General features: G+C 42.6%; 1 protein-coding gene across 6 annotated transcripts in view; it reads left to right on the forward strand.

The window, feature by feature from the left end:
- The first annotated feature begins 355 nt into the window (after positions 1–355).
- TBC1D30 (TBC1 domain family member 30) overlaps positions 356–26,782 on the forward strand; it is a 57,569-nt gene continuing 31,142 nt past the window's right edge. For 3 of the 6 annotated variants that reach the window (XM_074870495.1, XM_074870498.1, XM_074870496.1), the window contains exons 1-2: positions 848–1,182; positions 3,508–3,672. In XM_074870495.1, the coding sequence (XP_074726596.1) occupies positions 936–1,182; positions 3,508–3,672 (412 nt within the window). In that variant the 5' untranslated portion in view covers positions 848–935. Of the gene's footprint in view, positions 519–847; positions 1,183–3,507; positions 3,673–26,194; positions 26,428–26,782 lie in introns of those variants that run through there. The other 3 variants (XM_074870501.1, XM_074870499.1, XM_074870500.1) reach the window with 3 other exon arrangements.

Raw genomic sequence — 26,782 nt, forward strand, 5'->3', positions numbered from 1 at the left:
CGCGTTCTGTTCCAGGAGGGTGCTTGTTAGGTGTAAAATACCGCGTTTTGCCACCAAATTCCTGACGTTAATTAGCCGAGGCTGCAACGCTGGCCCGGTCGGTCCGGCAGCGTACGCCTGGCTTCCTTGCAGTGCCACCGCCTTCGTGTGTCCCAGCCGATTAATTCTCGGCTTGAAGGAAAATATTTTATCGACACAGAGGAAAAACAGAAGGCGGGAACAGAGGCGGCACGGGGAGCGCTGGGCACTGCAGACACCCACGACAGCCGCAGGCCGGGAGCTGGAGCGGGCTCGGCGGCCGTGGGCGGTGGGTGCGCGGGGCTGCGCTTGCTGCGGGCCGGGGCTGCGCTGAAGCCGGTCTGGGGGAGGAGGCGGCGGCGTTACTCAGCGCAGCGCACAGGCCGCGGGCGCCACACGACGCGGTAGCGACACGGCTCCCCCGGCCAAAGCCCAGGCGCGCCCAGCGCTGGCGGCCGCACAAACCCTGTCATCAACCCTGATTTTTACGTTGTTTCACGGTGAGTTACAGCAGCGTAATCACAGTCTCACGGTTACAGCGCTGAAGTTACGCCCGACATTTCCCTACGCCCTCGTCTCGGCCCTCCTGCGAGGAGGCGCAGGGCGTTGACAGAGCCAGGCGGCCGCTGGGCGCTGCCCCGCGCACCGGCGAGGGAGCGGGAGCGGGACAGCCGGCGGGACGGGGGTGACCTCTGCCGCCCGCCCCGCCCCGCCCCTCAGCAGGTGCACCGCCCGCCCGCCGCCGGGCTCTACCACGCCGCGCGGTGCGTGCGGAGGGAGTCGCGCCGGGCGCGGCCCTCCTGCTGCTGAGGAGCGTCCCACCGGCCGGCGCTCTCCCGCCCTCTTCCCCTGCCCGCCCCCCGCCGCGGAACGGGCCGAGCCCGGAACTCGGCGCCGCTGCCGGGCGGCTGCGGGAAATGGAGGTGGGGGAGGCCGGCCTGGGCGGCAGGGCGGGCAGCAGCGCCGACAGCCTAGCCGAGGAGGATGAGGATGAGGAGGGGCCTGGCAGCGGCCGGTCCAGCCGCACCTCGTCGCTGGTGAGCGGGCTGCTCACCGAGCTCTACAGCGCCGCCGAGGCGGCCGTCCCCTCGGGCAGTGCCCGTTCCCGCGTCCTCCGGGAGCTGCACCAGCGGCCGAGCCAGGTCAAGTACCTGCAGCTCAAAGGTACGCCCTGCCCTGCCCTGCCTGCCACCCCGGGCTGCAGCCAGCGGGCCTGCGCCTCCCCGCTGCCACCGCTCCGTCTGGGCTGGGAGCTGCCCCTGTCGCTTCGCTTTCTGTCTCTGTGCCTGCAAGAGAGAGTCCTGCTTAAAGGTTATAGTCCCCTCTCTCCTGCCTCCGTGCCTATGCGCACCTCCACGCGCATCTGTATGTATATGCTCTCCTTCACTTGCTACAGCAGCCTTTATGCACGGCCATCTCTCCCAGAAGCTTTCCCTACACAGCTGGTATCTCCTTCAAACCAAGGCCTCGTGTGCTGTTCCCTCCCTCCCTCGTTTTAGGTGCTGTAGGAGCAAAAATGGAGTCACTTACTGCTAAAGTTTCTGGGACAGATTGCACAAGCTTTTGTGCTTCTGTAAGTTCAGTGCTTTTCTTCACTTACAGTAATGAATCGATGACTAGTTTTCTTTTTTTTTTCTTCTTTTTTAAAGCTAAGTCCCATTTTTCTTAAGCTAGAAGAGATGCTACACATACTGTGTCATAAGAGGTAGTTGTAAAGCTTACTTGCAGGTAAGCATGTCTTCCAGGAAGAAAAAAGAAAAGGTGTAATAAATGCAATAGTCAACTAACCAAAATCTAAATGAAACCATCAAAGAATCCTTATGAAAGCTAAGTAGCTGCAGCGCTGCATGTTTGTGAAAGAACGAGACTTGCAACTCTAAGCTGACCTGATGAGGAGGGCTGTACAAAGGCCTGTTGTCTCCTGATGTTAAATTGTTCTTGTTTTTGACAAGGAAAAAAGGCAAGAGGTGAATAAATGTGCCTGTTTTTCAGACCTGTGCAAACAGCTTTCTGCTTCCGTGTTTGGCTTCTTAATGAGATGATATGCCATCTGATGTTACAGGATGTAGCTCAACTCTGCTGTGTGTCCTGTGGCAATCTGGGACTCAACAAGAAATTTGCCTGTTTGGGAATATATTTTGTAGAATTTAAACTCATTAATTTTGCTGCAAAGTTGTTTTTACAGGGATGGCTAACTGACATGAGTGGAATTTTATTCTTTCCCACTCTACTTCTGTGGTAACTGTAGAAGTCAGTAGGAATACAACTTTTTTTTTTTTTTTTCCTTCCTCTCAGAATCCATAGATGGTGGTTTTAAATCACCTTGCCTGGTACAAGTGATTGGGAGTTCCCGCTGAGCAGCAGGTGCTGAAATAGGGTCGTGTCTATAAAATACAGGACTGTTTTACCAGTGGCTCCCCTCCCTTGCAGCCATACTTTGCTCTTCACTATCCCATGATTGATTGTCATTTCAGCCTAATTTGTCCTTTTCTTTAAGCTCTCCAGAATTATAGAAAAAGTTTTGCCATATGAGCTGAGCTGTTTACTATCCCACTAATAGCTTTTCATGGATAGATACATATTTTTCTCATTGGATCAGGTTACCAAAGTATGGATTTTTTTGATTGATTTTTCTTCCAGCATCAGGGGGGCATGATTGGATTGAAAGGGATAGGATTTGAAAACTTGGCCACAAGGAACAGACAGCTGTTTAGATGCTGGTGGCCAGCCATACCAGGCTATTACAGGGAAGAGCTGACAAGGTCAGCATGTGATAGGCAAGACTTAAGCTTTCACTGGTGGGGTGTGCCTCTGAGAACAGAACAGAGGACTCAGAAAAATTAATGGACTTAAGACATCACCCCAACAACTCCCTTTTCTCCTGGACCTGAAGCTCACCACATGGGGGACAGCAGGAATGTTAGGAGTAAGCTGAGACGATGAACTAAGGGGGTCTGGTGGCACTGTGACTGACTGGTGGAAATAGTTGATGCCATGACTGAAGCCACCTAGTTTGCATCTTAGTGGAGAGAGTTTCCCACTTAGAGATCATTCTGGAGTTGCATTTCTAGCTTTGCAGGCAGCTTCTTGAATATGTTCCTTTGCCTGTTAGCATTTGCTTATTCCCCATGCACATTTTCCACAGGCAGCTTCTGAAGGCTACTGTTAAAAGTTTACCCCCTGGTTGCACTGCTATAGGTATATTCTGGCTACATCTGTCACGATGTTTCCAGTTTATAACAGTATAGTTAGGAAGATTCATGCATTGCAATAGGTTGAAGTACTTCAGTTTAAAAGAAAATTAAAGACTTTGACTCAGATCCTGAAAATGTTTATAACTGGGAATTATCCCAGTCAATAGAACTTGTAATTTATAGAAAGTTTTGTATGTAAATGTCTACAGGGCAAGTCCCTTTGCATGTCAACTACAATAAGCTGTTTGTGAATCTTTTGGCCTGTACTGAAGTTATTTTCTCTGCTTATTGGCAGATGTCGATGAATTAACAACTATAAAACAAGAACTGAATTACAGAATTTCTGTTCAATCAGCAAAGTTGCTTCGTCTTCTGAAGGAGAAAGACCGGCTTGTACATAAAGTCCAGAAGAACTGCGATATTGTCACTGCTTGTTTACAGGCAGTTTCCCAGAAACGATGTAAGTACTTTCTGTGTATGTGTGTACTAGTGCAAGTAGTTTATTTCATTAATGTGGGCAGTATTTCAATTAAGGCCTTGCACCCGATTTAAAGTCAAGAGGCCAGGCTCTGCTGTTCCTTAGATAGGAGGATAGGAGATAGGAGATAGGAGATAGACCAGCTTCCAGTGATGTCAGTGACACCTGGGAACAGGCAAAGTTCAACTATCTCAACTAGGGATGCTGCCGTAGCCTCAGCTTTGTGAATTGGTGTGGCACCCTTACTGTAGGTTGTATGCCAGGCTTTCTCAGCTTTAATTCGCAGAAAGATCGAGTTGAATTTTTTGGTGTGCATGCTGTGTTTACCTGTGTGCTTTGATATGGTTACAAGGGAGATGCTATAAGTGGAAATTCTTCTCACTGGAAACTGTAGACAGCATATGCAATTGTCCTTCCAGAGCATCGTTAGCAGTGCGTAACTCCTTTCTGTGGAGTTGATTCAAGATAAGGAGTATTAGTAAAAATAAACCTAGTTCCCTCAAACCTCTTTATCAGCACCTGTGGTTTCAGAGAGCGTGCATGGGAAAGAGGAAAAATGTTGCTTTTTAATTATTTAGCCTTTTCTGCCAGCACAGTGAAACCTTTTTATTTGACTTGGCAAAGTTGTCATTTAAAGATAGGCTGAAGTGCTTTTGTTAGTTCTGCTAAAGTGAAACTACATATAATGCCACATGTAAAAATAAACAGAAATTACTCCTTTAGAAAGGACATGTGAAAATAACCTAATGTTCCCTGTCTTATTTTTTCATTAACATGCAGCGTGACAGGTACAGAAATGTTCAGGTACGGTAACTAAAGCATGGTCTTTTCACAAAAATGCCTATAGGAGCTTTGAAGTGCATGTAAAAATTTTATTAAAAGAATCTTACTGTAGTGGCATGTGCTAATGTAGTTTAGTTAAGGGTTTGTCTATTACTGTGAAACTTAATTTTTAAAAATTTAAAAATGTTCGTTTTACTTAAAACTAGCATGAAAGTCCTTGTCTGTTATGTACTGTGTAGGCATATTTCTTCTACTTATCTCTTCTCTCTCAACATCAGCTTGATAATTGAGTCCTCAGTGCCATTAACACTTAAGCATATACCGTAGTCTCCTTTTAAATGAGATACCTGAATTTTGCATGTGTTCATGTATTTAAAGGATTTGACTATAAATTCTGAAGGTCTTAGCATCCTGATCTCAATTTGTTAGGTAAAATCCTATTGACTGAAAGGGATATGGTATTTCATCCTGAATACGAATGTGTTTTTACAAATTTCAGGTACCATTTTGCATTTAAATTAATGGGGCATTATGTTTAAAATGTGCTAGTAACAACTGAGATAGGTGAAGTTTTAAAGTAATGCAGTTTATTGCCTAATATCCATGCATGTGCATGCAGGTTTTTGAAGATTATGTGTAGGTTTGTATATTACATCCCTTTGAGGTATTTTTATCATTAGTATAGCGTATTTACCTAGTGTTAATTTTCAGCTTATATTTCTGAAATCCAGATGTCTGTATTGCAGGGTGCCAAAAACTTATTTCTTGCTTTAAGATCTAATCCAAGGCCACTGGGGTTTGTTGAGTGACTCCTGAAAACTTCAGTTGCTTTGGAATAGACTGAGACCGTGTTTTTATTGCTCAGTATAAGTGTACTAGCACTATACAGAGAATGCAGGAATAAGCTTTTGCTGTAGGATGTGCAACTTTTAATTTCCTGGTAATCATGCCTTTGAGGCAATATTTGATCAACAGCTGTCCAAAGGCAGGCACAACTGGCCGTCTTCCCTACAACCATTTATTTTTGCCTTTGTACCATTTCCCGTGTAGTAGTAGGAACCCCTGTGTGGGTTATAATGAATCAGATTGGAAAGGTGATCCGGTAAGATAATTCCTTTTTTCTTTTCTGTAACAGTACCCTGTTTCCAGTTTCTGCAGAAGGTGGTAGAAATGGGTGCCCAGGAGAAGGTGATTGCTTAGAGTAGCTTGAGAAGTGCAACTGCTGAGTATGTAGTTAAGTCCTAAAGTCTCAGCAAAACTGTTCTGCTAACACTAGAAAGATCTATTTTCTCCTTTTTTAACTTTAAAAAAAGAACAGTTAATGTGATGGGACATTAAAAAAATGCACACGTCCCCCTCCGCCCCAAAAGGAGAGTTTTTCTGCTCACTAAAGCTCTTGGAAACTAGATTTTCTGTAGACTACCCTCTCATTTTTAAATATTCAGAACATTATTATTAATTTGTAGATGTTTTCGTTGTTCCAGGTTTTTCTGATGAATATAATGTTGTGTGCCATAAAGCTTTATAATGTTCTTTCATGTACAGCATTAACTTTATGATATCCTGTAGTACTAAAATCTTTAACAAGTAATTATGGAAAAGTTGTTAAAATATTTTTCCTTTTAAAATACGTTTTTTCGTGGCAAATTAAAATTTCTTGGAGTTGCATTATCATTAATTCTAATATTTCAAAATATAAGTGATTCTTCAACTGTTTTATATAGAGTTTCATAGTATGTTTATACTATTGTCGCATTGGGATTTTTTTTTTCCCCCACGTATAGTGAAATCTCGACTCTAGTTTTAAATTAACCTTAAGTTCACATTCAGATGTTTGAATGCTACCTTTAAGCAATCTGTACAGACCAGTTGCAAACAAATGCTCTTTCAGGAAAAGATGGAAATTCTGTCTTGATGCTTAATTCTGTCTTTCTCAGACCCTTTTTGAATACTGCCTGACAAATTCACTCCCAGTGGTAACTTCAGTTAGTTAGCAAGTTACAGGGCTGGTAAGTTTGATTCCTTGTTTTCTGATGAAATGTCTATCATGCTTTAGTCTGCTTCTGCAGAGGAAAAAACAGGTACCATTTAAGAAACAGTATGCTTAAAACTGTGTATGTTCAGTATCTGAAAGTTCAGCGTGTGCAAGTTTTGCAGACCACACTGGGAGCCATCCACTGATCAGTGTTTGACCTGTGCTGGCTCTTGGTCTCTGCTCAATGCAGAGACGAGACGTGGCCCTCTGGCAGTTTTGGAAGCCTGTGCCTGCCTTGCTTGTGCTTCAGGACCACCAATACCCAGCACAGCTCCTGCAGCATTTGGACTCCTGAGTGGAGAGAGTAAATGTGGAGGAACAAACAGTTGCCGGGGGCGACTTCATAACTTACTGTGATTCTCATTAATGTGTTGACCCTCATCCCTGGCAGGTAATGTATGCTTTGCATACAAATAGGTATTACCGTAGAAAACAAAATTCACTGCAGAGTGAAATGCATTTTGGTCAGAAGCGTGAACGGAGAATGCAGGAATAAGCTTTTGCTGTAGGATGTGCAACTTTTAATTTCCTGGTAATCTGGAAATTGGCTCTGTTGAGGGAGGGGAATATGGGAATATGGCTCTGTTGAGGGAGGATAAATTGTTCTGTTGGATACATGCTAAAAGCGGTACACTGTGCTGTACTTCTAGTTTGTAAGATATGTGATGGACCAGTTTCATTTTAATAACACTTTTTAAACCCAAATTTAAATTAAATACTCCAGTGAGGAACAGCAGTAAGAGAGAAATCAGTGACGGCCTGATGGAAAACATGGCTCTAGGCACACGTTTCTCTTACTCTTGTGATTTTGACTTACTTGGAGTAACAAGATATAAGTTTGTACTGTAGCCTTGTGAATTATTTCAAATCCATTTTAGAAAGCAGAGTGCTTTATGCGCTTAATTATATCGTTTGAAAAAAACAGAACTTGGTAAGAAACAAATCAAGGTTTTGCAGCCATCTTCTAAAGAGTATGCAAAAGACATCTCATTCTTTTTTCCTCTTCCTGTTTTATGTAGTGACAGTTTGCTTATATTATTAAATATATTTTGACTGATCAAATTGCAAACCAGAAGTTCCTTGAATCACAAATTCTGATTGTCTGTCATTTTATTTTTTTTTAAAAATGCATGTATTATCTATGAATTATAAGTAAAATCATCCAGCTCAATTGTAACTCTGGCTGGCTGGAAGAGAGCAGGAATGCTTAAATCTGATTCAGTGTAAAATAAGCTGAAATTACATTAATGGAAAGTTCATTAATATTCTTCTATATTTTTAATGGAGAATTAATTTGGTGGTACGTATTTATGGTGCTATATACCTGTAATAACTTTTAAATGGGATCTCATACTGTGTTCAGAAAGACTCAGTATTCTCTGTTGTAATACTGGTTTAGAAAGTACAATAGCAGAAGAATAATACTTCTGCTGTTTCAGCATTGACTCCGGTATAGAATTCTCTAAGATAACAATAAGCATTAGCTTTCTAGGTTTTCTTCTCCTGGTTTGATTTAATGCAGGGCCAGTAGAGGGAGACAGAATATTTTATTTTGTGCAGGGATAGAGGTATATCTCTGGTTTTCATAGGCTGGCGGCTTTCATATCCTTTCCTTAAACATGAAGGGAAGTGCTTTACAAATGTGGTCAGGCAATAATTGGATGAAAAGATTTAAAGTTAGGCTGTCAAATAAGTGTTGTTCACAAAGGAAGTGTTAGGTTCCATATGTGAAGTAGTTAAAAAATGGTTACAAATGGCTTCTTAATTATAAGTGAGATCATTAATTCCCACATGGTTGTGGAGGTTATTCAGAAGCTCCTGATTGAGTGAGCTGAATGTTTTGGAGTCCAGCTACAGAAGTTCAGAGGTTTATGTATATACTTATTAGTAATACTTGTGATCTCTTTGAGTGCGTCTTAACTGGATAGAAAGACAGCACCAACTGGCATCATCTAGGCACAGGTTGGTACCGTCTGTGTTCCCAGGGGATGGACAGAGTTTCCTGGTAGAAGACTGGGCTGTGAAGTCTCCTCAACTTCTGAGAATGTGTTACTGACTCTGTAGCATCAACTCTCCTCAGAGGGTATGGAACTCACCCAGAGGAAACTGGGAAAGCCTTGCCTGATGTTGTGGTTGTATGAGTTGGTTAGGAGAGGACTGAGCAAGATCACCATCACCAGGTGTCTCTGGATAAGTGCAACTTTGATATGCAAAAGTACTTGCACATCTAGATTAAACTTTTGTTTTCTCTCTCCTCGCTCCCTCCCTCCAAAGTTTCTCTTAGCTTCAGTCCTGCTGCATCTGTGTGTCCTGTCCCATCTTCCACCTAACTCTCTATTAGCTTTTCTCACTTGATCCCAGTCTTTAAATATTGGACTTCTCAGCCTTGTTCCATTTTCACCCCTCCCTACATCTTGTCTACCACTGCCTCGCAGTCAGACTACTCCCCCTCTTTGAGGTTTCTTCACATCTGTTGAGTTTTTCTTCCTTGGTCTCTTTCATATGTTCGTCCTTGTCTTTTTCCTGCATGCACTAATTATGTGCTCAACTGTTTTCTCCATCCCTCCTATTCCCTCAATATTTGCTATAAAACCAGATATCCACAAATTTTAGTTCATAGGATGAAATGTGATTAAAAGTGTAAGAACAGCTTTAATACTGTGGACTGTTAACACAGCTAATATTGATTTGATTGAACTTGAATTTCATAAGGTTCTTAGAGGAGAGGAGAATTTTTCACGGTGAGAACAATCAGCCTTTGGAATAATCTTTCCATTGGAATAATATCTCTGTGTTATTTTTTTCTTTCTTTATGAAGAATTGAGTTACTTGGTGCATGCTGCTACTGTAGCAATTTTGCCCTACACCACCACCCCCCCCCCCCAATCTCCATTGTTACAAATTAGGGGCCAAATTTTAAGCTTGTATTTGCTTTTCATGTTCCTCACTAATGTCTAAAATATATATTGAAGAGGATGATGTTCTGTATTAAAAATTAAAAATATGTCTGCAATTTCCAGGTTTGCATTTGCAATTAAAAGAGGCTATTGTGTACTGGCTGTGTTCACCTCCAACTCTAAATTAGATTTACAAGTGGATGTGAAACAGGTCATTCATTTAGAAAACAATGTCTAATTTTCAAGGTGTTGGTTTAAATTTAACTCAGTAGCTCTGATGTTTGAAGCCAGATGAATCTGCTTTGGTAACTTTTTATAGCAATAACTATTTAATTGATCTATCAAAAGTGCATTTATCCTTTGACGGGGTTAAAATAGGAGGTTTGCTTCTTATGGAGTCTGATTTCATGTGAGTCATCCTCAAATGACTCAATTGGCTGCATGTTTCAGTTCAGTAGCTTTCCTATTACCTCATCGGTATTTGTGTGCCTGGTTACATTACTAGTCTCTACACTTCTTGGGTGCTAATGAATTTGATCCTTTAAATTGATGCTGTGGCTTTTTGAAATGCATACTTAAGAAATGTTGCTGTGGCTACTTCTTGTCTTTCCTAAAGAATTGTTCTTAATTTAGTTCTACCTGATCTCTTGTCTTTTGAAGCCTTTTGGTGGGGAAAGGGAAATGGAACAAAACAGAATCATGAGCTTGAAACTGGCTGAATTTTCTCTGCAGTCAGTTGCCTACTTGTAGCAATATATATGTAAATAAATAGAATATTGCTATTGATTTTTAATTATTGCTATTTTCATCAAGCAGTTATGCTGCATAGAGAGTGAAGGCTTTCTCTGTTACTTATGACTCAAGATGTAGAGGTGGGCTGAGGATTGTTTAGCAAGGATTTTGTAATCCATTCTATGTCCTGTGCTTGTTTGCAAGGAGTGAAGTAATGGGACAGTTAGAAAGGGAGCGAACCTGTATTTAGGGATGCCGGAGCTTGGCTCAGTGGGGATGGTATCTGTGCACTCGGTCCGTAAGCTGTGTTGGGCCACTGGGCAGCAGTTCTTTTGATCTGGATGGTGAAGTTCACCTGCCAGTTCCTTGGGTATGGGCTGTGCGTGAGGGAAAGTGACTGTAAATGTAAGTGTGATCTTAACTGACTTGTTCATTGTTATCCAACATTATTAACAGTGTGATGCTTAAAAGTGTTACTGGAGAACCCTTCAAAAGAGCCACCCATGGGAATATAAAATCAAATGCCATTTAGCCAAAATTCTGGGAAATCTCAAAGCTTATTCCATTGCAATGGAAGCTGGACTGAGAAGGATTACTTTCCTTTTAACACTAGGCTTGGAAGAGAAGGACTGCAAACAGCATCATTCATTGCTGTGCACCAGGTTATGAAGAAATACTTCAATGAGAAGGTGTGTGTCATGTTTAGTATTTGCTAATGTAAATTAGATTGTGTATTCTGGTTATCTGTTAGTGAGTCTGGGAGAAAGAAGAGAAAAGTGAGTGTTATCAAACATAATACCAGCAGTGTGGAACACTGAGCAAGATGCTGATGCTTTGCAAGGCAACGATTTTTGTTTTTAAATGCCATTGGGAGTTTAATATTATAGTATTTTATGCAGTTTTGGAAGTTACCCACATGAAAAGTGCCATCTCTGTGTTAAAGACTGACAACTAATCACTGAGTAATTCTGGGGAGATTTTAGGTAGTGAATTCCATGGTTACTTTCTTTTGATGAGAATATAATCTTGGAACTGATCTTTGAGCGGCGCAGCGAGGATCCTGAGACTCGGGGAGGCAGCGTGAGAGGAAGTAGTCTAACAGAGCAGCAAGTCAGTAAAATTCTGGTACAGCACTGTGCTGCTCCATTGAATCTCATGGGGTATTCTTCTAGGGAACTATCACCTAAGTTCCTAGACTTAAAGTGTAATTGTTCTGCTATGGGATGTGCACACAGAGCGTGGATCTTGTAGGTAATGAACTTTGACATCTTTGATCGCTTGAGGAGCAGTAGTATTGGTAAGCCCTATGGGGAGACACCACCCCAGTTCGTTGTCTCCAGCCAGCTCTTCAGGATGATCTGTGCTAGCCCCAGAAAGCTGACTGGTGTATGAGTTCGTGGAAGCCCTTAGCTGGCTAATTCAAAAGACTTCAGCTGACTACCACCTTCTCTTGCTGATATTCTCCCCTGTAAAAACAAAGCCGTAATATAAATTCTGAATTTGCAAACTGTCCCATCAGTTTCCTTACAAACTTGGCAGATTGTGTGATTATTCAGATTTGGTATCCCTCAGAGACCACTTTGGGGCTATCTCAGTTTCTTATCTCCCCAGATGAAGTAAATTTTCTTTCCTTTTCTGGTGTTAAAAAGAAGATAATGCTTTTTAGGAATAAAAAGAAAGAGGCTGCATTTGCTGTCTGATTTAGTCATGCCTCGACTGAAAAGTTCTTGAGGTCTGTGCCACTGCAGAATACCGGATTCAAAAGATGGAAAAAACTGGTGCTTAGAGCAGTACAGAACCTGGAATCCTCACTTTGAGGGAAATTCTGCTTTAAGAATGCAGCAACTAAAATATCTTGTTCCAGCATGAAATAAAACACCCACTCACAGAAGTCAGTTGCTTATGAAGCAAAATTCTGAAAGTTACATTTTGAACTGAAATGTTTTGTTGAGCTTTCGACACCTCACCCTTTTTTATTTCATGTTATATAACGAAGCCATTTTCAAGCAAGATGTTAAAATGTTTAATCCTAAAAAGAGTCAAAATTATGCTTTTAGTGTTTGGAAATATGTTTTCATCAAAGGTAACATTCTGCTGTGAAGGACTTTGTTCTCCACAAGCTGCTATTTTATGGCAGAGCTTTCCATTAAAGTGGTTCCAACCAACTTTGTTACTGAGATCTTCCTGGGAACATGCAGTGAGCCATCTCTGCAGCTCACTCCCTGGATGCTCAACACTGGGATTGCCAGCCTGCTTTAGGGAGCTGAGGAACCAACATGCATTCCTAAACCATGTATTTTCCTTCTGTGCGCTTTAGGGATTATATGAATCCTTACTTTTCTGTGTCACATACTTCATACTATGCTTCTTTGTCCCTAACTCTCACCGCTGAAGTGTCTTACCTCCATCAAAAATACCTCTCAGCCCCTCTGAATAAATGCCATCTCATATTCCATCATTGGCTGAAACTTGCGCAGTTCTCAAAGATGGCTTTTATCATGGGCTCCTTCAGCTACATTCTTCAGGATTTCACTAAGCAAACTGTCTTGGTGGCTGCTTTGTCTGGTGGTGGGATCCAGAGGTAGGATTGCTTTTGTGACAAACCCTGGGAGTCTGTTCAGGATTTAGGTACTTACAGTTTCAAGCAATGCTGGACAGTGCTCAGTATCAGCAGCAGGTATAAGAATATACCTGATGAACACTTTTTTGAGTATCATTCCACTGCTACTTTTAACAGGAAATTGGCTGCATTCAGAGTTGGGGTCACTGCTGCTGGTAAATTGTTGGGGACGGCGTGGAGCCTGCTGACTAAGAGACCGTTACCTCCTTGAGGGGGGTGCTACTCCTGGCTCACTGCTGCTGCTGCTCATTTCCCAGTTCAGTGAGCTGCTGTCTCTTGGAGGGGTGGGATTTTCCAGGAAAGGGAGGTGCCAGGGGTTCAGGGCTAGGTGGAAGCAGACCAAATGGAGCAGCTGACCTCAGGCACTTGCTTCTGAGAGAAGAGTGCCCTGTTCTCTTCTGCCTGTTCAGCCTCAAACTTAACCTCAAATGTGCCTCATGCAGAAGCAAGTGGCTGCTGAGTACAGTGACTTACCGTTTGGGAGATGCCAGGTCTTCACCCACAGGAGTGTGGTGAGACCCTGGTCAATCAGCTGTGGTGTCCGACTTCTGTATAAACTGTGAACTTCAAAGCCATACGCCTGTGTCCTTCCTTCTCCCCCCACTTTGAATGCTTATCCTGGGAAATAGCAGACATCTGGGGTGAGGGTGAAGCAGGGCTAAATTCACCTGTCTAAAGAAAGTGTCATGTAAGCATGTTCTGTAGGTAGCCTCAGCTGCTAAGGCAAAAGGGGCACCCCCATATAGTGGTCACCTGTGGCAGTGAGAGCACCAGCCACTGCTTAACTACAGATAGATTTCTTTCTTTCCCTCCCTCCCAAATAACTATTTCTACAGTATTTTTTTTTTTATTACGTAGAAACTTGATGTGATAGTAACTGCTGAATGTGGTTCCAATATAAAAAATTATTCTTGCAGAATAATTACTTCATTGATTATCAGGGAATTGAACAGAAAATTCAGTAAATCCTTCTGTAAGCAATAAGCTGGCTGCTCAGTCTAGGCCCAGTTTGCAACATAAAATGCAGATTGTGCAGTATAGGAATGTATAGATTGCAGAATTGCTACAAAATTCTTGTCCTGCGACATTTTGTATAGGATGTTGTAAATATTCTTTGTCAGTGTGCTAGCAGCTGTGACAACAGTGAAATGGTTGAGTTAGTCCTACACCTGAGATTGCGTTTATTTTGGGTATGCATGCAACTCTGAGGTTGACTGCTTGGCTTCTTTTCCATATTCTTGTTTACCTGTAGTCCTGTTGCTGTTGCAAAGTGGTAAATGACCGTCCAGGATTAGTTTTGTGATGCATGTAGAGTTTTGAGTGCACTGAATTACACTTTTCACAACAGCTGTGCCGTGAAAAGTTGATGTACTGGATAGTACTCATTATGTAAAATACTTCATGAGTGTTAGAAATGGGGATTAATATGATGGATTATTGTGTGTGGGTATCCTGGTTCAGCTGGGATAGAGTTTCTTTGATTATTTATCAAGTAACACTTGTAGTACTTACATACTAATTTGCCTGAGCAGAGTGTTTCTTAAACCAGTGGTATCTTATTTCTCTAGTACTGCAGTAACTTTGGAAGGTGGGATTTGATGAGCTTGAAGTGAGGAGGCATGCAGTCAGCTGAAGGAAGGATGCTGCTGTTTGCTGACAACAGTCAGAACAGCCTGTTCTCCAACTACAGTCCCCGTCAGTCAAGTCATCAGAATTAACTGTCAGACACCACTGTTCCCTCTGCTCATTTGCAGCTATTCAGATGGATACCTGATAAGTGGTAAAGTTTGATTAGTCTAACAGTTCCCTGAAAAACTGGAAAAGCAATGCTTTTATTTAGTCACCCTGGGATTATTGTGGTGAAATGAGGTGAGGTGCTGATTTCCACATAGGTTCAGGAAGAGTGTGAAACTGAGCTCATCCAGCTTCAGCCCAGCGTCTGCCTGGGGCAGGGCAAGTGTTGGCCAGGGAGGGAGGAGTGGGGTGCTCAGCAAAGGGCTCAGCCCGCAGGTCTGTGTGCAAAAGTAGTTATGTGCTTTGCTGCAAGGCGTTTTCAGCATCCAGGGTATAACCTAGGAGCTCATTGCCTTAACTGGGAATTTGTGAGGAAGCTGACTGTACAGGTGGTGCTGCCAAAGGCCACGTGTGAAGGAATGATGCACCTGAGTGCATTCGTATTTCACAAATCTTTTAGGCACTTCTGAACCGATGGCAGATCCTGCTCCGATTCCTGCAGGTAGTGAAAAGCCATGGTGTCTATGGCAAGTGTTGGACAATCAAGATATAAGGGTTTATTTGTGTGTGTAAGATCACAGCTGTGTGAGCTGCGTAACTATAATACTATGTCATTGCAATCTTTAATCTTTCTCTGACAAGCTTTTGGATGTGGAAACAGCCTGAGAGAAAGAGTTGTGCAATTAGATTGTATAGATTGCATAGTCTTTCACACTTGTCTAGCTTAGCACTACCTCCTCTTTTATTCTTCTGGGTATTACACTTCAGTACAAGTAACTGTGCTGTTCTTTTTCCTAATGAAGTGCTTTATTTATTTGATTTGATTTTTTTTTTTTTTTTTTACCATTGTGAACTTGTAGGAGGCTTAATGGGGCTTCACTGAAAATGCCCACCAGGGTACATGGCCTTTAAGTAACACAGATGCATTTTATCTCTGAATATGGTGCACACACTAAACATTGTTTGGTTGAGTTAGTCTTTGAAGAAAAGATTTCCTGGATACTGAAGATCAAATGGAGGATAACAGCTGCTTGGGATAATTAGTGCTAGGAATAGACTGATTTATGGAGCATCAGGCAGAGCTAGCAGCTATGTTTCTGCAGCTTTGTGAGATAAGCTTGACATTTAAAAACAAGATGCTAGGAAAGTGGGCTGTGAATTTAGTCAGTTTGGATTAATAGCCCTTCTTATAATTCTATGCTGGAGCAGCTCTGGAGGAAGAATTAAATAAGAACCTCAGATTTTAAAATGCTTTTCTTCTTGAATCTGTTAATAACCTGAATTTGACTTACTGAGCAGTAAATGAGTGCTCCTCACATACCCTTGAAATTTGCCAAGGAAGTCAAGTCCATGTTCCATCTCCACATTCAATCATCTTACCAGAATACTTTCTAAAAAGAAAGTGACACAAACCTGTCATTTATATCTCTTTCTTAGTAAAAATTGGAAAACCTTTTGCTATGTTTTGCCAGCAGTGAAACAGCTTCTAAATTTAGTTCCCTATAAATTATAGTTCTCCCCCCTATAATCACAGCAACCTGGTACTGATCAGTATGTTTTCCCTGCCATCCATACAATGCATATGACCAAAATAACAGAGCATGAACAGTTTGTGGTTCTTTGGTTGGATTATGCATCATTGAGAGCTAACAATTTAGTGTGGGGTTTTTCGGGGGGCTTTTTAGAATATGTTACTGCTAATTTCTTATCTCATCCAGTGGTCATTGGCAGCAATAGCTATTGGGTCTTAGATCCTGAAGGAAAAATAATTATCCAGTGAGACTAAAGGAAGTCAGAATGGGGAGGTAATCAATGTACATAGCTGATCTTTTTTTAAAAAAGAATACTAATCTGAGGAATTAAATATTACTAATATTTATAGTAATGCCTAGAGAGGTCCAGTAAAGTTGTGAACCTAATGAGCTGGTTACTGGACGAACACACGGTACAACGTGCTCTGAAAAACAAACTTTTAATGAGACAAGACTACTTGAAGGCTGGTAGAAGCAGCACATGTTCAGTGGAGTGAAGTGAGTTGCCCCAAGATACGCAGTAGTAAATAAACAATCAGAACTCTGCTGTTACCAAAACTCATGCGTGCATGGTATTGTACATGTTCAAAATCGATTTTAGTGGCTCAAGGCTTGAGTACTAAATGAGCCGTTGATTAATCCTATTGATTAGGATTATGATCCACATGTCCTGTAAGAGTGGCTCCTGTAAGAGTGGGTTATGAACGGAAATTTTGTCATTTAACTGTTGAGTAAAAAGCTTGGAGTAGTAACGTGACTGATAACTATTTACTCCTTTTCATCTTACGAACTTCAGCGAAAACACTGTGTCAAACTTGCTTAAAAGACTAATGTACGTACTTTTTTTTCAGGAAGGGGAGGTGGTAGTTTGAGGTGCATTTGCTTTGTTAGCTGCTTCCTTTTCCAACACTTGCAGAATGTGCTCTGTGAAGCTATGGCTCACATGGGAGATGAAGGGAATTGCATGCTATGGAGTACTTGGGGCTGCAATAGCTTCACGTACATGCAAAACTTCATGGGAAAGTTTTCATTTCTTTACAGAACTATTGGCATCTGCAAATGGGAACCAATGTATTTGTGATCAAAGAACTGGAGTGATGGTGGAGGACTTCTATATTGGTTGATCAAGATCTGTGGTTCCAGGAGCTCTATGGGGCTTATATGAACTTCTCTTGGAATGAACCCCGTTCCCTTCCACAACCCCAGAAAGGGTTTTGTTTCTGTTCCCATGTAACAGAGCTCTGTCCGTGGAGGCCACGTGTACTGGGAGAGGGAGGATCTGTGCTGGAAGCGGGACTCTTATCCTTGGGCAGTGCAGGAACAACCCGTCTCTTTGCTACGTATCTAGCAAAAGCCTTGCACAGCCTGAGCTTAGTCTTTGATGGATGTCCTTAGCATTACTGCAAATAAGTACTAAACAACATACAAAAACTTTTATGTATAAACATGGTCCTGTTCCCATAGTGCTTCCTGGCCCAAAGCAAAGGTGTTTTGTGGTTAGTAATTTTTCCAATTTTGGCAATTGCTTTTTAATCTGAGATGTTTGAAAGTATTCTGTCTGTGGATAAATCTTGCTTTGGGGACATAGGGTGGTTTTGTTTTCTTTAATCATGTTGGGGGGATTAAAATCTTGCTGTTTCTGACATAGCAGTTCAGACCAATGAAGCTGGCGACCCACACCATAAAATTCAATTTCTATGCTAGGTGCTAAGCAAATAATCAGATTCTAATAAAGGACAAGCAGCTCAGTTTTAGAGCTGGGAGCCTGCAATCTGTTATGACCTCCATTCTTCTGCAAATACTGTCTTAAGCATGCCTACAAATCATATCTGTCAGAATTATTTTTTCATATATTGCATTAGTTTTTCTGCTGACCTGGTGATTTGTTTTTTAAAATGACCATATAGCATTTAAGCTGGATTCTGGGGTGTGAATACTGGCCAAGATATTCATTTACCTCATATTGTTTAGCAAGGTTAAGGGAACATTTCTTCATTTTAACAATCATGCTTTTCAGCAATATTTTGATGTAGGCCTCTTCAGTGATTTTTCTTCTTAATATGTTCCTTACCAAAATTATATCTTTTAATTCTGTGCTTCAGTAGAGACAGTTAACTTCCCTGACCAAAAAAAAAGGGCATTTGCTCTGAGACCTCCTTTCAATTCATTACTTTGTATTTCATTTAAAAGGTCCTCTATATGTTTTATCGAGCATGTAAGCACTGCTATGACTTTTATTCTAGTTGTTAACTGTAGACTTTATGCTACTGGCTACTACAGCAGTTAAAATATATTGTTACTTTAGCAGTCCTTGTAAGACATGTCTTTTACCTTGCTCATGAGATCCAACTATCTGCTTAATGTAACTGCATGTGATCTGCTTTACTGTTGCAGTCAGCACATGAAAGTGGTAAGTAAAATAAATAAATAAATTTACTCCCTGCCCCCCCCCTTCCTTTTTTTCTTCATCAGGACCACACAGATCACTACGCTCCTCAAATGACAATTATAACTTTAGAGTTTGTTTATACAGTTGAACCTGGATACTGTTGTTGAATTCCACTCCTCCTGCAACTTCACAATATGAAGAGATCCATCTGCTTACTTATCTATCATTTTTCTCTGATTAAGAGCTTGTTGGAAGCATTTGGGACATAGAAAACTTCCGCAAACTCTTTTTTTGCTGGGTGTGCTTTTGTCCTTTTAGAAGACAACATATATATGTACAAAGAATTAAAAGTATCAGTGGACTTCAGCTTGCTATTAACACACCTACGTTTTGGTGTTTGTACATAGGTCTTCACATGAGAGCTGGGTGCCAATGCTTCCCTTAGGATCATTGTAGATCTAGTCAATGTCTTGTTCTCATTGCTTTAATATCCAAAGCTCTTCACAACCTACTCTTCTCTGTTGTCACATCCTTGTAATTTCTTACTCAGTATTCAAGGTTAGCTCGTGCCTCCTACCTCCATCCCACGCTTATTTTAAGACAAGCACCTTCTCAATTCTCCCCCATGTTGGTATTTACTTGTAGATGTTTAGCCATGTTGAACTTGAGTTGATGATTAAAACCTAATCTCTCAGCCCTTTTACTGACCTTATGCCTTTGTATGTGTCGCTTGGTACTCATCTTTGCCATGAAGCCTACAAAAACTCAACAGCAGCTCTTATATTAAGACTGCTGTCAACCATGCCTTCCAATATCATCTCACTGACTCCTTGTGCTTCTTCATATGCTAATGTGTTTTCTATTCTCTTATTTAAAGCACGCAGTCTGGTTTTTGCTGTGCTTGTACAACACCTACTGCAATAATGCTGCAGCCCAGAATTAGGATTTATGGGAACTGCAGTGAATATAAATAGCTTTAATAGAATATCAGGCATACTCAGTTGTGCAAGTTTGTTGTCCTCTATTACTGACATAATAAGGGGAACTAACTTACTTCTGTCTTGTGATCAAGCAATATTATATTTAAACCCCTTTTTGGTTCCTTCATGGATAGTTCCGAGTTGAATATCTGCCTTGTGCTTTCAGTGCAGCCAGCGAACTCTGTGTTAAGATAAAGGTTTCCACATCACATTTATTTTGTAATGTCAGAGTAATTTTTTTTTTCTTCTGAAATATTTGAAGTGCCTCTGATCTGTGGTGCATGATGTTTAAAATACATGAGTCGGTTTCTACGTTTCAGGAATTCTTTCAATTCTCTACTGTTAAGCTCTGGGAAGAATCAATTCCTAGTGGTGGGCCTGGAGTGAAATAGACCACTCTTTGTACCCAGCCCATTGCCACTGATTGTTGTCACTTACGTGCTCAGGGTTGCTGAATTATCAGCAAATTTAATTCTTCTATCCTCAAAACAGTTTGACCTAGAAACTCTCGATGCTGCAGAATATTAGCTTTTTAATGGTGTGATGGTGAGAGTTGGTGACATAGAGTTATTAATTTGTGATGTAAAGCATTTGAATATTAACATATTCTTTCAATGTGATTGTGTTGTAGAGACAGGTTTAAGAAAAGCTCGTAGCTTACTACTGTGCGATTTCTTAAAGAACCCAGGAAGACAGGGGCTTCACACTCTACTGGAGTGCGCATAGGTCTGGGAGAGAGATACGTGCTGTTCTGCTATTGCTTTAGCCCTGGTACTGTACTTTCTGCACCTCCTTCATTCATGGAAATAGCTATGTGCTTACAAATGGAGGGAGGTGATAGGCAGGTTCAAGGGGGTTACAGGCATGTCTGTACTTATGTTTTAGCAACCTGTGATGCTTTTGAGGGCTTTCATATTCTCACCTACGTGATCCAATTGCATAAGCATCTTGTGCCACTCTTAAGAACAACCTACAAATTGAGGGACTGCAGTCAACCTTACCTGTGCTGATTCACTGCCGACAGATGTGGTGCCTCCTTTGGTGGGAAACTGGTCATTGGAGCTCCACCCCATTGTGCTGTAAACTGGTACAAACTGCTTTCACAACAGATTTACAGATGCCTTTGTTACAGATATATGATATTTCAAGTGTTTTCACTGATGCTTGAAACATTCAGCATACTTCTCAGGGTGTATCGTATCTGCCAAAAACTTCAAGAAGCAATGTGGTTATGAACATTATTCGACTTGTAAATACACTTACTAGGTATAACTGTCCATCACTCCTGAAAGGTAAATTACAACACACGTTTGTGGGCAGGTGATGTTGAGGTCAAGGAGACCTGGCTATATTGAAGGGACCTTCTCTTTTCTCATCGATCCTGTCCCAGTGTATGTACATGTGTAGCACAGAAGACAGGAGTGGATAGTGTGTGTGGGAGGGAAGGGGGAGAATGAAAAAGATAACAAAGAATCTTGAGTCTGAAGTTCTCTCTTGGCTGAATCCTGATTGTGATAAACTGAGGGATCATGTAGTGTGTATACAGTTGTGAGCATTTTACAGGAGCAATAGTCTTGTAGATGAATTTCCTGATGAAAGATAAACACTACACTAAGCAGTGGTATTTTAATGATGTTCTCTACATCAGTCCTTGATAGATATGGCTAAACAATATGCAGGCAATATTCTCCTTCAGGCATCTTAGCTGTAAACAAAGCCCCATAGCCAGAGAATGCTCTCTAGTAAGAGAATTCCCCAGATCCTGTTTGTCTTAAACCCTCCAAAAACAAGTGGGCTGTTTTAGGGCTTCAAGAGAAGGTTCTGTTAAAGCGTACTTACTGTGTTGTCAGTTTTTGAAGGGGGAAATACGTAAGAAGGCTATGTGCCTGAAGTCTAAAGGAGGAGGAAGCATTGGACTAGAATTGAGCTTGTTTGGATTTGTTTCTCAGCTCTGCCGCACACTTCCTGAGACTAATCATTTAAATCTCGTTTCTCTGTTTCTGAAAATCATAGATGTTATTTCCTGTCCATTGTGCAGTTTATATTTGTGCTGAATATCTTTATAGGCAAGGATTGGCTCTGCTCTTTTTGTCTGTGATATCTATTATAGGACACAGCGAGGTCCTGACCTCCTTTGTGACATGTATAAAGTGAGACAAATGATGATTAATGCAATGGAAAAGTTTTAAATATTAATGGTGTGTTGATGAGACTGTGGTGTGTCAACACACTGCACCATTTTCCTGAGCTCTACTTGTTGAAAGTGCATAAAATTAACCTTCTCTAGGCACAAACAGAGTAGAAAAACTTCATTTTTGTATTGGTTCTGGAACTATCCCTTGTCCAGTAAAGACAATCCTGGATTACTTCTCACAGTGCAGAGACCAGCTTGGTGGCAGAACTGAATCTGTTAGTTCAAAATCATGTTTCTCCTTCTGGATAACAAAGATCTGTCCACTTTTGCCTGTAGACTCCCTCCTCATGTGCTCATGCAACTGTGGATATGTGAAACAGTGCTAGAGACTCTGCACTTGGTGGTCCAGACAATAGTTAAGAGCTAGCTGGTAGATCAGAGCATCCGCTCGCCTGCAGTGCAATGCTCTCTACCTGCAGGCTGAGGTGGGAGGAGCGCTGGGCTGTGCAACTTTGCCAGCTTTCATGTTCAAGGACACACACTGTAGCATCGATGTAGCACCTGTGGCCCTTCAGTGTCAAAGACCCAACAAGCCAGAGGCCTCTTTTCAAGCTGTCGGAGGTGGCACCATCTGGTGCATTGGAGGCGTGTGAAACTCCAGGTGGGTCATGCTTGTTTTTAGACTTTTAAGATCAAGCAGAAGGAAGTGGGGCTGGTTTTGGCAGAGGGGACGTTTAATAATAGAACACATATAGAACCAGGTAGGATAGGAATTCTGTGCTCCAGTGGTGAAGATCGTTTAATGGGCTAAATGTGTTCAAAATAGTTTTTCCTCCTGGGAGAATCTCAAACTGCCTTATCCTTTCTTCCTTCCAAAGTGGACATATTTCATTCCATGCGTTTTCTCTTATACACTACAGTTTGAAAGTGAAGTCTTTTCTCTTTTGAAGCTCATGATGAACTAGAATGCACATCAGAACATGTATTGGTACAGATTTAAAATTTCTTGATTTGCTAACTTCTGTAGAGCTGTTTGAAGCCAGGTGGTAATGGGATTACATTTTCTGGTTACATTTTTGGGCTCTTAAAGGTAGCATATGGAACTCTGGGACATAGCAGACAATGGCCCTGTGATGTGGTCAATACAATAGGTTTTCCCTTGTGGTTGCAAGACATTTTTTCCCCTCACCCTATCAATATATATTTCTTTCTGATATTTGCTGTATCAGCAGCTGGTGTAGTGATGCTGCCTAAACATAATTTCTAAAATGCTTTGGGATGAAACATATTGCAATATTATCATACAGTATATTTATTACAATGTATTTTTTTCATGGGTACATGTTGCTTTAAGTATTTTTGCTAACACAGGTGTCCAGAAGCATGGCAAACAAGCTTTCTCCCCAAACTTTCACTGTTTTACTGGGATGTTGTGATGCAAATCAGAATTACAGGAGGTCCACACGTTTTTCTGTGAAATAAAGGGGAGGATCTGGAGTTCATGAAATACAGCGACCCAGCTGAAGATGTCTTACCATTTTTAGTCTTTTGATTACATTCAGTCTTCTTTGCACATATCAGAAGAGAACCAGTGACATGTGCCTTCCAGTAATCCTGGGTTTGGGTAGTTAAAGCTCCATGCAAACAAACTTGTCCTTTTCTTTAAAAGCGAGATTGGTCTGTGACCCTGTTTCTGCTGCTGTTTCTGTCACTGCCCCATCTGCTTGTGCTCATTCTTGCTTTCTAGCTGCCTTTTACCTCATTATCTCAGTGCCGACAGAAGAGAAGTAGGCTGATGAATGGGGAGGTTTAAGGTAAATGGAGTTGGTTTCTCTGTGTCAAAACCTGGTAGTGATCATGGGACTGACCAATCACCATAAGGCCGATGGTAACAATTGAGCAAGTTATATGTGTGAACTAGTATTTCTTATGAAGTATGATCTGGCCTTAAAAAGGAATGGTTAGCAGGTGGTGGTAAGACTGCAGAGATACCAAACAAGGAGGTAAGGCTTTTCAGGAAGTGAGTTTGTTGTGTGGGAGGAAATAAATGAACTACAGGGGGGAAAAAGCAAAGTTTGACATTGGAGCTTAAATATCTGGGCTAGGCAAAATGCTTTTATTTCCTCCCCCTCCCCAGATAGTTTCAAAGTGTCATCTGTCTTATCAGTAATTGCAGGTGAGGACTTGTGGACATGGCCAGACCTCTCTGCATTGGTAGATCAAACTAGATTCATGATGGCTGGTGACATCTTTGAGTTAAAATTTGTTGCGTTTTCACCAGCTTGGAACTAGGTTGATTTGTCTGAAATTTCCCTGTTGTTGAAGACTATTTACAGCTTAACAGTGGTGAATATGGCAAATTTATACAACCTGCTGACATGCAGTGTCATGCTTAGATGTCTGCACATCCAGGGCGTGGTGCAGAACACGTCTTGCCACAGGCACATTAGAGGCTTTGCCTGATCAGTGGTTAAAACCCAATGCCATCCACTTTTCTAGAAGCTAGTCTCTTGCCCTTAAGATATGTATATGTCTGCTTAATGGGATGCTTATCCGTGTCTCTAAAATCCATTTGTGCTAATGATCCAGTGAGTCATCAAACCCAATAGTATGGCTAGGCTTCTTCATTTTGTCTCCTGCTTTTTTTTTTTTCTTAAAAGTAATGTTGCATTAATTGGCTGGCATGCGGGAAAGCCTCTTAATGGTATGCTGGTCCTTGGAAGTAGCCATGTTCCAAGTCACAGAATGATTGTCCTGATTGTTTCCAGTTTTCTTATAGAGTGACAAGATGACAAGTAGGAGAAATAGCAGTAATGAGGACACCAGATTCTCACTTTGAGAGCTGGTTATCCTCATCAGTTAAATATTGATGTCTGTCTTAGCCCTGATTTGTAATTGTTTAAAAATTGAAGGTAACATATGATTATGTTCAGTTTAGTGGGATGACTGAGTCTCACTGTATGGATAATGAGAGGTTCCTCACACTTTGGCTCCTGACGCTTTGGGCAATGGCATGTGGTGTTGGGTTAGCCGGTCTTGAAGTGATCCAAGAACAGTGTGGTGCTATTTGTGTACAGTACTCAAGGAAGAGGAGAATAACATTAGAGAGATTACATGGTTCTTCCGGTATTTAAATGTTTCTGTTACAGTCCTGTTGGTACAATCTGTACACCTAGAGAGATTAATTCATTTCCAATTTGATGTTTTAACCACTAAATCATCATCTCCAGCTGGCACTGAAATAAAGTGATTTGCATCATCTATATCAGCAGGGAAGTGTCACCTTTGTTAAAAAAAGAACCACCGACACGCAGACTTAATTATCTATTCAGACTGCAAGCTAGCAGCTCAAATGTAGTGACTTTTCTCCAAAACCAAACCAGATATTTAGAGAGGCATGATCAAAATCATGCTTCTCTGAAAACTTAACAGTAACTTCTAAAGATAGCTAGAACTGATCTTAAAAAAAGGCTTGCTTCTGTGTTTTATATTGTGTATCTTTTATATAATTGGCCTTGCTGCTTACCTGTTGCCAGTTTTCTCCTATCTTTGTAATGTGGCTGAGAAAAACATCTTTTTAATAAAGGAGCAAATTGTTGTTTCAAAGCTACAGATGTTGGCAGGTAGACTGACTTCTGGTCTCTGAGCCCAGCTAACGTGGTGTGATAAATCTGCTCTCCTTCCTCCGAAACGCTGAGTGGTTTAGATCATAAAAGCTATAACTATTTCAAATACTTTTCCTTCTTGTCAATCAAACCACTAGTTTGAAATTCTTTGTCAAACCCTTTTAAGATGCTGTTGGGTCAAATAGCACTGGAAAATGCATTTAATAAAATGCTGATGAATAGCTTCTTAACTGCTTAGTGCATGGCACGTCATTAGTAATAAGTGCAGTGGCAGTTTAGATTCACAGAAAAGGCTGTTATTTTAGTTGAGGATGTTCAAAGTCTCTGTGCTGGAGGGTCAGAAACACAGAAACAGTGCAGCCCGCTTGCTCTTGCTGCTGCTGGGACCATCCCTGAGCAGCCCTGGCCACAGGACCTGACCCCAGCCTGCCCTGGCATTGAGATGCTGTTGTTACATCGGTCGCTCTCCCCTTGTTCCGTGGTCTGGTAGTGCCTGTGGGACTCCTTCCCAGGACAGCTTTTTGAAAGGGGCAGCAGGACTAGCTATACATGTCCAGCTGTAGGCCAGAATCCCACGTGAGAAGTCTCTTTGCTGGATGTTTAGCTCATTTCATTCTCAGCAGAAATGTCAATATTGCCCCCCGTTAACAGGTGTCAGGTGAGCGGTGTCAGTACTGTCTGTGTTGGGTGATCTCCGTGCAGCAGTCCTGGAGCCCTTGGCCACTGCTGAGCCCTGCCACAGCCGCCTGTGATCCCTTTATTTCTAAGTGGAGCTGCTGCTCCCCTTTGCCTGCTGCATCCCAGGTGGTGCTGGAGGAGGAGAGGCTGCTGGTTTATTCAGGCAGTGATGCTAGGATTGTGGGCGGGAGCAACTCCTTTTTTTTTTTTTTTCCTTTTCTCTCCCCCCCCCCTCTTTTTTTTCTCTCTTTCTTCTCTCCTCGTCCTCTCTCTTCTCTCCCGCACTTCGACTTCGCTGTCTCTGCACTGCAGATCCCCGCCAGCCAGCAAAGCCGCTGCCGCGCAGCCCGGCCGGGCCCCCCCCCCCGCCCCGCCATGCCCCCCGCCCCGCCGCCCTAGGGCGAGCCTTCGGGGGCGGCCGGCGGGCCGGGGCTGCCATGCGGCAGGACAGGCTGACGGGCTCGCTGCGGCGCGGGGGGCGATGCCTGAAGCGGCAGAGCTCGGGCGGCGGCGTGGGCACCATCCTCAGCAACGTCCTCAAGAAGCGCAGCTGCATCTCCCGGACGGCGCCGCGCCTGCTCTGCACCTTGGAGCCAGGTAACAGCCTCCCCTTCCGCGGCTGGGCGGCGAGGCGGCGGCCGCAATCCCCTAAGCGGTTTAGCGGGGAGGGGGGAGCGGCGGGGCCCGGGCTGCCGCCTCCCTCGCGGGGGCGACTCGGCTCGGAGGACGCAGCCGGAGGGCGATGAGGGCCGCGGGTAGGGGTCTGCGCCCCGGGGGCGGCGGCCGGCCCCGGTCCCCGGCAAATGGCCGCGCCTCGGCGGGGCCCGGCCTGCCTGAGGCGCCGTGGTCGCGGCCTGAGGCGTGGCGGCCGAGGCGGCGGGGGGCCCGCCCGGGCTGGGCGGGGAGCGGGGCCTGCGAGGTAGCCCCGGGCTGGGGAGCGGGCGGAGGCGGC

This window comes from Strix uralensis, chromosome 5, assembly GCF_047716275.1.
Source record: "Strix uralensis isolate ZFMK-TIS-50842 chromosome 5, bStrUra1, whole genome shotgun sequence".
NCBI lineage: Eukaryota > Metazoa > Chordata > Aves > Strigiformes > Strigidae > Strix > Strix uralensis.